The 10,903-nt window shown below is 31.1% G+C and overlaps 2 protein-coding genes across 23 annotated transcripts; both read right to left on the reverse strand.

Annotated features, from left to right (window-relative positions):
• Positions 1-5,910: 5,910 nt before the first annotated feature.
• LOC132623532 (transmembrane E3 ubiquitin-protein ligase FLY1-like) lies at positions 5,911-8,750 on the reverse strand. Of its 22 annotated transcripts, none has more exons than XR_009576277.1 (6): positions 8,448-8,741; positions 7,621-7,689; positions 7,341-7,498; positions 7,195-7,253; positions 6,888-7,035; positions 5,911-6,341 (listed from the first exon to the last, which is right to left on the reverse strand). XR_009576277.1 is itself a non-coding variant. In XM_060338307.1 (6 exons), exons 1-5 carry the CDS (start codon positions 8,452-8,454, stop codon positions 6,999-7,001), a joined length of 330 nt encoding a protein of 109 aa, XP_060194290.1. In that variant the 5' UTR covers positions 8,455-8,741; the 3' UTR covers positions 5,913-6,341; positions 6,953-6,998. The 22 variants fall into 22 exon arrangements, 10 of the variants coding, with proteins under 10 accessions (XP_060194290.1, XP_060194292.1, XP_060194286.1 ...); XM_060338307.1 differs by having other exon boundaries at positions 5,913-6,341; positions 6,953-7,035; XM_060338309.1 differs by having other exon boundaries at positions 5,914-6,341; positions 6,985-7,035; positions 8,448-8,740.
• A 1,006-nt stretch (positions 8,751-9,756) lies between these two features.
• On the reverse strand, positions 9,757-10,473 carry LOC132622393 (calcium-binding protein KRP1-like). The gene has a single exon (XM_060337002.1). The coding sequence runs from the start codon at positions 10,285-10,287 to the stop codon at positions 9,943-9,945; it is 345 nt and encodes a 114-aa protein (XP_060192985.1). The 5' UTR covers positions 10,288-10,473; the 3' UTR covers positions 9,757-9,942.
• Between the last annotated feature and the right edge of the window lie 430 nt (positions 10,474-10,903).

The following is a 10,903-nucleotide window of genomic DNA, read 5'->3' on the forward strand; positions in this document are numbered from 1 at the left end:
AAAAATGTATTGCAGAAATTGTAATTTTACACAAGTTATGGTGACTCATCGGGATTTTTTAGCCAATTATGGCGATTTATTAGGATTTGTATAATCCACATGATCCATCAAGCTTTGGCCATACATCCTAGTGATCCAACAAGATTTATGACAAGACAAGTCTTGTCATCAATTTAAAATTCGTAAGGATTCACAACTAAAAATCTGACAATTTCTCATAATTTGATCATAAATTCTGACGATTGTTGTGACAAAGCAAGTTTTGCCTGTAATTTTAAAATCGAAAATTCGCCATGATTTTGCTACATAAATCTATTTTTGCAGGATTTTCTTTAATGGAGTTAAAATTTAAGAGAAAATGACCTAATAATACTACTTAAGATTCTATACTACAAAACATAAAAATACTTTTCCTTATTTACAAAACATACCAACCAAATTACAAAATATACCAGATTAGCGCTTAATGGAATACCCACGATTTTGGGCTTTTATTTAGGATTAGAATCTGATTTTTAAATATGGGCTTAATTTTAGGATACTTACCAATCAGATTCTTCTTCTTTTCAAAACGATTTCTCTCTCTTCCTCTACAAATGTTGATAGATTATGTATACATTAATAATAGAAAGTTTTTAATTACTGACCTGCGTATTAAATATATATAAAAGTTGGTATGTATCGTGCGTATGAAATCTGTATAAATTATATATACTTTAGTTGTTAAAAATGTTAAAAACTAATATATGTATGAAATTTGTATTAATATGATACATATCATTTTTGAGATATATGTGGTCACAATGTGTATAAAATGCGAATAAATTCAATATGAACTAGTCTTAAAATGTGTATGAAATGCGTATGGAATCTATTTTGTATCAATTACAAAATTTATTATTATTAATATATATCTTCTCCATGTTTGAAGATGCAGCAAAATTACATTAAAGTTGTATTATAATTGTATTTCGAGTTGTATGAAAATTATATTTTAAAGTTATATATATTATATAGTTAGTTCTATGAAATTTATTTTTAAGATGTCTATTGTTGTAGATATTTGAATAATACAATTTTAATATAATTTTATACAAATTTTATACAACCGAGAATTATCAATTAGAATGGACTTTTTGAGCAAAAGGTGGAGAAAATCAGGGAACAATATCTGTTAATTTGAATGGGGAGAGAAAAGTGGATAAAATAAGGAAGATCAAGGCGGAAAAAATCAGGGAACAATATCTTTTAATTTTGAATGGGGAGAAAAAAGTGGATAAAATAAGGGAAGATCAGTTTCCTTATGATATTTCCATGACTGGCGCCTAATTTATTTACTGTGTTTTATTCATTGCTATTTAATTTACCTGATTAGTATAGATTTTGTAAGAAAACTATTGATATATTTTGCAAACTGAAAAGTCTTGTCATGTTCTGAAATTATATCCTCTTACTATGTACATTAGGCCTGTGCACAAATCGGTTCGGTTCGGTTTTGGCCATCATCGAGTTGAAATTTTGAATTTCGATTTTCTAAAATTCTCAACCAAACTCGATCCATTCTAGGTCCAATTCGATTCATTTTTTTATTATTTCGGTTCGGTTACACAAATCGATTTGTTCGAAATTTAAACAAGTAACTATTTTCATTTCAGTTTTAAAGTAAACATAACAAAAAATAATGAGATAGTAAATTTGCAGCCTTATAACCAAGACATTAACCAAGAAAAAAACATAAACTTGCAAGCATAATAGCATATAAATAGCAAAACAAGAGCTTGACAACTTGTGCAAGCATACAAATCTGCCAACACCACATTACATATACCAAATTAATAATCTAGCATCTTGCAAGCAGACAAGTATAATAACTCAGTTTGCATCCTCAAAAAAATAAAAAAATAAAAAAAAATAATTTGTACAGGCTAAGATCAAAGAACAAACAAAGCCATGGGTGGAGGCAATGGCCAAAAGGCAAAGATGGCTCGTGAGAAGAACGCTGAAAAGACGAAATACCAAAAGGGAAGTTAGCTTGAGGCCAACAAGAAGGCCATGGATATTTAGTGCAAGGTGTGCATGCAGACATTCATTTGCACCACTTATGAAGTTAAATAAATATTACTTCACTATAAGTATTAAGCGCATATATAGTTAGACTATTAGGGTATTAGTCATATTAGTCATTAGTGGCATATAAATTCGGTTTGTTCGGATCGGTTCGGTTGACAATTGAAGCCAACCGTATCCGAACCGTTAAACCGTAATATTTGACAATTGCATTTGTAAATCGAAATCGAATTGTATTATCCAAATTGAATTATCCGAATTGTTTCGAATCGGTTCGGAAATTCGGGTTGAACCGATTTGTGCACAGGCCTAATGTACATATACGTTTTTTGGCCAAAATTTAAAGGGTGGCACCGAAATATCCTATTTGTGCAAGCCCTGGTCAAAACATATTGGCTGGCCCATACCGAAATATCCTATTTGTGCAAGCCTTATTCGAACTGATACTTACCCAATTAGCCATTACTAATTTGTTTGAACAATAAGCTTTTGGCAGGCTGATATTGGGTAGTCCAAGAACTATAGTAAGTTTTGTAAGTATACATAGTAACAGGGTATATTTACATAAAATGACGATATTTTTCAGTTTACAAAATATATTAATAGATTTGTTATAATATCTATACAAATCATGTAAATTAAAAAGAAGCAAATAAAACACATTAAATAAGTTAAACTGCCTTATTCGAACTGATACTTACCCAATTAGCCATTACTAATTTGTTTGAACAATAAGCTTTTGGCAGGCTGATATTGGGTGGTCCAAGAACTATAGTAAGTTTTGTAAGTATACATAGTAAGAGGGTATACTTACATAAAATGATGATATTTTTCAGTTTACAAAATATATCAATAGATTTGTTACAATATCTATACGAATCATGTAAATTAAAAAGAAGCAAATGAAACACATTAAATAAGTTAAGGCTGTTTTCCTTATTTTATCCACTTTTCTCTCTCCATTAAAAATTAAGAGATATTGTTCCATGGTTTTCTCCAACTTTTTGCTCCCTCATTTCATCCACTTTTTTCTCGCCATTCAAAATTAAGAGATATTGTTTTCTAATTTTATTACTCAAAAAATTCATTCTAATCGGTAATTTTTATGTAAAAGTTCATACATCAGAAAACATGTATGTATAATTTTTATATGCAATATGTATAACTGTATAAATTCGTTATAATTTTTATATATGAAATATGTATAAAAGTTGTATGTGTATTTTGATTATGATAAAATACATATAAATTGCATAAAATCTAATCAAAGTATGTATAAATTTTGAGAAAATATGTATAATAAATTTGTAATTGATACAAACCTGATTCCATACAAAGTTCATACACCAGAAAATAAATATGAATAAATTTTTGTACGCAATATATATAACTGTATAAATTCGTTATAATTTTTATGTATGAAATATGTATAAAATTTGTATGTATATTTTGATTATGATAAAGTACATATAAATTGTATAAAATCTGATTAAAGTATGTATAGATTATGAGAAAATATATATGTATGATAAGTTTTCTGATTGATACAAATCAGATTCCATACACATATCATACACATATCAGTTATCAGTTTTTAACATTTTTAAGACTAATCATATCGAATTTATTCGCTTTTCATACACACTGTGCCGCATATATCTAAAAATGATATATAGCAGATTTCGTACACATTTCATACATATATTAGTTTTCAACATTTTTTAAAACTACAGTTTATATAATTTATACAGATTTCAAACACACAATGATCAGACATATCTCAAAACGATACAAACCAATTTTTATATATAATTAGTACACAGGTCAGAAATAAAAAATACTTTGTAATATTGGTTTGAAGATTTTTACTAGGAGAAAACTTGAATTTTAGGTCTGGAAATGGTGTCTATCATAGAGGGAGAGGGAGAAAGAAAAAAAAAATCTTAAAAAGAAGAAGAAGTTGATGGGTAAGTATCCTAAAATTAAGCCCACATTTAAAATCAGATTCTCTTTCTTATAAAAGGCCTAAAATCGCGGGTATCCTATTAAGCTCAAATCTGATATAGTTTGTAACTTTATTGGTATATTTTGTAAATAAAGAAAAATATTTTTATGTTTTGTAACATAGAGTCTTAAGTAGTATTATTAGGTCATTTTACCATCTTAAAAACAACATTACTAATATTTAGCATACATAATTATCAAGATTATCTAAATAGCATAAACCTTCATATAGATCCCCTAAAACTAAGTGTACGACAACATTGAAAACAAATCCCATATTCCTTGCCTAAAAAGTAGGAATCAAATACATGCTAATTTTAAGGGCTAATTCAATTTGTTTTATTTCCAAAGAAAAGGTGGACTAACTGGGGCCATATCTATTTTCTTTTCTTTTGAATTCAAATTTGATTAATGCACGTTATTTCTACGTGTTAGAGATTCTATGTAGAATAATATTTTTGCTTATAATTTTTTTACAGTTTGAAAATTTAAATTTGTAGCAATAGTATATGTGAAATATATATTATTGTAATTAAGTTTATACTGTAACTACAATTTGTATATTTGGTATAATAAATGTATGAACGATATATAATATTGAGGGATATTAACGTTATATAAAAATATTGTATATATACAATTCATATATTTGGTATAATAAATGTCTGAACTCAATATATATAATATATTGATGGAATATTAACATTATATAAAATGGTTACAGTATAATATATATATATATATATTATATTACATAGGGAGTAGGGGAAGGGGAAATAAGAGAGAGGATTACAACGTGAGAATCAAACCCTCACCAATAAAATGAAAGTTCAGCTACCTAACCAACTGAGCTACTAAGACTCCTACCGGTATAATATACTTGAAATATACTAAATGATTCTTTTAAAAAAACTGTCAGCATAAAAATAAAGTTTGAAGAAAAAATATCATAAAATTATGGGGAAGAGATACTGCATTAATGAAAATAGATCTCATTGATTAACGGAGAAGGTTAACTTTAAATGGAATTTATTATTGTATTTTTTTTTTGTTTTCCGAAATGCTATATTTGTTAGAAAATGTGCTATATTTATTACTCTTAAAAAGATACTTATGTTATTCTTGTATATAATTCCTACTAACTAGTTTAGTGGGTAAAAGTCTCCACGAACAACTAAGGTAACCTCATAATTCAATTCGAGTCATTTGCACTTATGTCCCTGTTTGTGCTAGTCTTTATTTTTTTCCCCACATAACAAATAATTTTTTCGCGGGGCATAAATTTTTATTTTCGCATCATAATATCCATAAGTTATGTCATGCCTGCCCCTTAAACAACTTTTGCCCCGTCATGCATAAATTTGATTTTGAACACCAAAAATTAAAGATCAGCCCATTTGAAGGACAAACCGTGCAATTTCTTCATTCAATCCTCCAACTTTTCTTTCTAGCATTAAACTATTAATGTAATGTCCAGAGTATTACACTTGGAACGTCTAAACCCATCCAAACAAGACATAAGCGCTTGTCTTTGGAATATATTTTTACTTTGAGCACGTAGATCTAAACACTAGGATTTGTTATGTCACCATACCAAAAGAAGCTTTTAGTGGTAATACAATTTTTTTTTAGCGGTAATAGTTATTACAGCAAATACATTTACCGACAATTGATTAAATGTCATTCGATTCAGAGTCGCTAAAGCCTTCAACAGCATTTAGTCGAGCGCTGGTAAAAGACCCATATTATTGCTGCTAAAAGTAATTTCTATTAGCGGCAATTATTTCCCGTAAAGCTTTATGCAATAATTGCCATTAAAGGAGCCATGTTTTAGTGGTAATTATTGTGGCGGCTAAAATTAACCAAGAATTCACCTTAATCTACATATTTAACCAATCATCCTTTTATAGGACCAAATTAAAAATAAAATTCAGAAGTGCAATCATTTGGAAGCTGGTTATTACTAGAACTAGAATAATTATCAAACTTAAAGCAACTTTATTCACTTTAAACAAGAACAATCAAACTCAAGACAATCACTGTCTGATCTTCTCGCGATCATAAAGTATGAATTATCACTATCAAAACAGAAAGAATGCGACGAACGATGGAGAAACAAGGAAATTGAGCCACTATTTTTTCCTCCCTAGAGAAACTATGGCCAAAGGCTTAGTGGCTGGTTTATTTCTGATCTACTGCTCCCCTAATTACAATGAGATATTCTTGGCAGCTTTTGTGTGACCTTGAGCCGAGTATCCTTGTTTAAGTTCCTGCATTTTAGCAATACAAAATAAGAATTTCTTGCAGATAAAATGTATAATATGGCATATATGAGGGAAAATCCAAAGCAGGAACTAAAGTAATGTTCTTGTACCATTTGAAAATCAATGAGATGGTCAAGCTTCAACACAAGAAAGCAGTGAGCTATTACTTCGAACACTTGATTAACAAAACAAGAAATGGATACAAGGATGGAGAAACTTCTCTGAAGATAAACATTACATAAAAGTAATACTTGAGACACAATGATAGGACTTCATTAGAAATATCCAACAACGTTTGTTTGCCATAAGAAAAAGTGAACATGCTAAGAAAATAAAACTAGTTGGAAGAACTATCTACATAAAATTCTAACAGTGCTTCTTCCAAAATGACAACTAAGGCAGAAGAATACAACATAGGTATGACTTGTTAACATCTTCCTAACAATGTCCGTGTATAATTGTATAATTCTGGATGCTACATCAGTGTTGCATATGGAATCAAACTAAAACCTGATCACAAGCTAGTCACTGCATATGAAATCAAACTAAAACCTGATCACTAGGCATGACTAGCTAACAGAGAAGTCTGCAAATGTATTTGTACTAGCTGGGATTACCAAGACAACATATGCTGATCAAACTTGCCAACCTGTATCCCTGCGGTCAGGTGCAAAAGACAAAGTTAAGCATCCATGATAGCCTGTTTTCCAATCATCAGAATTAAAACCGTTGGCAGCTCGCTATAAAAAGAATATCACATGTCATTCTATAATTTATAACAGAGAGAGAGAGAGCGCACAAAATAGCCATGCAAGCTAAGCCCATTGTTATCAAATGAACAAGATGGTGGTAGTCTTACTGATGGGTGTTGCTATGTTCCATTTGTCGAATCAGAAGGAGCACTTGCAGGAAAGCAATCTAGTGGATCAGGAAGTTAAGGAATCCAAACAAGTGATATTTGATATAAATATAATATGGATAAAAATGAGAAGTGTTGTAGGATACAAATGTTACCATCAATGTGTAGTTCACCGCTTTGTTGTAGTAAACCTCTATATTGACAGAAGTAGCATTCAATAGCATTGGTGAGAAACAGTCTCCGCCGGCATCCACTGAAGGGCTCTCCATCAATCCTTCTAGGCGATAATGATCATGCGCTCCATCTGAGGAAGAAGACAAATCACTTGCTCAATTTCTCCTGAAATTTTGGACCAGCTTATCAGTTAGTTGAATACTGAATCAACATAATCATTTGAATGAAAATAAAGAAAAGAAAAGGGAAAACCAGGGTCTTCATCTTCATCTGCATCTGCATCATCATCGGCACCACTATCAGCACCGTTATCGGTCTCTTCTTAATTAAGCTTAAAATGAGATGACATATAAATTGCATCTAAAATCATAACAACGTATCCTCTTTTGTGATGTCTCCCAAAGAAATGCAATTAAAACTCTGTTTCAAAATGTATATTTGAATACAGGATAATGCTGAAAATGTTGACGTATATGCAGCTTAAAGCAAGAAGCGAGTGATAGCACAGCAAGGCAAGACTCTATATAGCAACTAAAAGAACTAGTTCTCACAACGGACATAAATTTCAAAAGCAAATAAACGATAGACCAGTAGCTGAAACCTAGCTGACACATAGAATAAGGATCAGACTACTCATGCTACACTGAAATATAACCAGCTTTTGTTTCGCATGCTCACCATTCACCAGTTCTTTTGGCAGATTCCTTGATGTTTCAGGCCACATCAGGCCTTACATAAACTACTCATTTCAGGCCAAAAGAAATAGCAATATGTGCTTGATACACTGAAGCTTCCATAACTAATATTGTAGGAGTAATTTATTTCTTGAGAAGTATGTAAAGGTATTCTCTAATGTAAAAAGTAGTCTGTGTGGCATTTTCTCAAACAGGTTAGGCACAAGCTTTATTTTCTTTTTCTGTTATCTCAAATCAATCAAAAAAAAAACTTGGATCATAGTTACTGTCGATTTCATTCACCAATTTTGTTCCACGATTTTGCTCTCAGAAGTAAGGCGCTAGATTATTACTGATTTTGGGACCCTAACAATTGAATCAGGAAACATAAATAGAGGAACTTACCAGTCATTTTCACCGGAGAAATTCAACGAGTTCGCCGGAGATAGCGATGGCGAGGAGTTCCTCTATTGAGGTCGCTCAAACCCTTATTTGGTATGACATTTAGAGGGAATATTATTACCGCCAAATGTTCAAGCAAATTAGTAGCAATTGCTTTATTGCCATTAAAATAAAAATTACACTGTTTGTTAATGGGAGCTGTAATGCTATTAAAATTGACCTATTTCTTTAATTCTTACAAAAAATATCAAAACTTCTCTCTCTGCCTTAGCTTCTTATATGTTTGTATATGTTGGTATAAGTGTCTTTATATGTGTGTATATTTTTGTATATGTTTGTATATTTTGAGATATTTTTTATAATGTAAGTTTTGAGCTATTTTTTGGTAATATAAATGACCAACTTGTATATTTTTTAAATTCTCCCTTAAATAAATGTCAATAAAAAATTGTTTTTTTAGTGGCGGCAAATGTACCTTTTTCCATTTATAAGGTTTGGTTTGATTCTCGATTTTTACCTTTCTATTATTCTAATCTTCCTCGACTCCTAAATGGTAAATACAGATTTGGAAATTCTCGTTCTCGTTTTAACACTCTAAATGCATGTATCACTACCTTGACATTTGATATATGTAACCCAAAAAATTTATGACACGTTGATAGGCGAAATAGTAGTTCCATACGGTCCAACTGTTGACAACGTTTCTTTTATTTATCATATTTGAAGGGTCTTGAGGGGCCAATACCATACTATATATATATCAATAGCTTTTTATGAACCTTTTACAAATAGTTGGCCAGAAGCTAATCCTAACATATCCTCCACCCATCCCATTTCTTGGTACTCATTTTTCTGTGTGTGTGTGTGTTTTTTTTTTTTTTTTTTAAATGTCACATATAATTACTTCTTTGTATCTTTAATGACAAACGACTACTAGGACGATTTATTTATTTAATATAAAAGTTCACAGTTTTATGTGGAAAGAGAATACGGAAGAACATGTAAATTGTCGATAGTAGAGCAAATTCAGAATTTTGAGCTTATGCGTTTTGAATAGAAAAAATAACTTATTTAGATCTTAAACAATTTATCTATATATATTAAGTGGAATTTTTGTAACATATAAATGTATGATTTTGACCAGAACTACAGGGTTCTATCAAATTCATAGCTAGAACTCTATAACTCTGCCCTCCTCGTTCATATAGTAGAGGTAATTTTGGTATTATATATAGATTTAGCTTACGTGCAAAAGTTCTTATTTTATTTCTAAAACTAAAGTTAAACATCGGTATATAAATTGGGATAGAGGGATTAGCAACCAACAATTCATTGAGTTTTCAAGAAACCACATTAACGATGGCAAAAACCAAAGAACCATAACAATGAACTACAGTACTAATAAATTAAACTAGAGACAGATAAAAAGGGAAAAAACAACATGGTACTAATTCATAGAGCCTAGCTAGCATAGCCTAATAATAATCCTAGTCCAACATTAAACCACATTTTCAACACTCTGAGCCAACCACATTCTTGATTTGTCCATCAAATCAGGGCTCAACCTTACCATTAGCACACAAAATTCCCTCTCATTCAAGCAACCATCTCCATCCAAATCCCCTTCTCTCAACATGCACATTAGCTCATCATCATTCATATTTTCCAACCCTAACAACGCCGAATTCTTCTTCAAGCTCTCGAACGTAATCACTTCCCTCTCCTTATCCATCAGCACCCGAAACCCGTTCTTGAGCTCGTTCAAGAACCCTTCCGACCCCAGTTTCTCCACCATGGATGGGAAAAAATCCTCGAACACCAAGTCACGTCCCATTGCAGCCATTACTTAATATGGATTTGAAAATGGTGATATATCGATCGATGTTTTGTTAGTGTAGGGGATGAATTAATGAAGAATAGAGGACTCAACATGGATATATATATGAAGAGAAAAAAATTAAGGAAATTTTGGACGAAAGAGTGTAAGGAGAAGCAGACGAAGGAAGGAGCAGAATTATTGTTGGCGACTAGCATAGCTTGAGTGGGGGAGCTATTTCATGGGAGGATTAGACAGTGCACTAGTTTCGTGGAAGTTGCATGGGAAGGTACCCAAATAATAGTCTATTCATGTCATATCATGAGCCTCTTTTAGATTTGATGGGCAATTTCCTCTCACTGTTGCAACAGACAAAATACTACGTATAACGTTATTCACTACTATTGGTGTGCTCACCTGCGCCATCCTTCTATGTTAGTAACAAATTTCTTTTCAAATTTGCTTCTTTGGATAAGAGTGATACCCACAATCATTATTTTATTGAAATATGACATAAAATTATTTTGGTCAAAACTGTTTTACCGTTAAAATATTTTAAAACTGTTTATCTTCCTTTTGGGAAGGAGGAGTACTTTTTTTGTTTAAACATCTTGCTCACGGACTAATTTAGATTCGGGAGAAA

Source organism: Lycium barbarum, chromosome 12 (genome assembly GCF_019175385.1).
Source record: "Lycium barbarum isolate Lr01 chromosome 12, ASM1917538v2, whole genome shotgun sequence".
NCBI lineage: Eukaryota > Viridiplantae > Streptophyta > Magnoliopsida > Solanales > Solanaceae > Lycium > Lycium barbarum.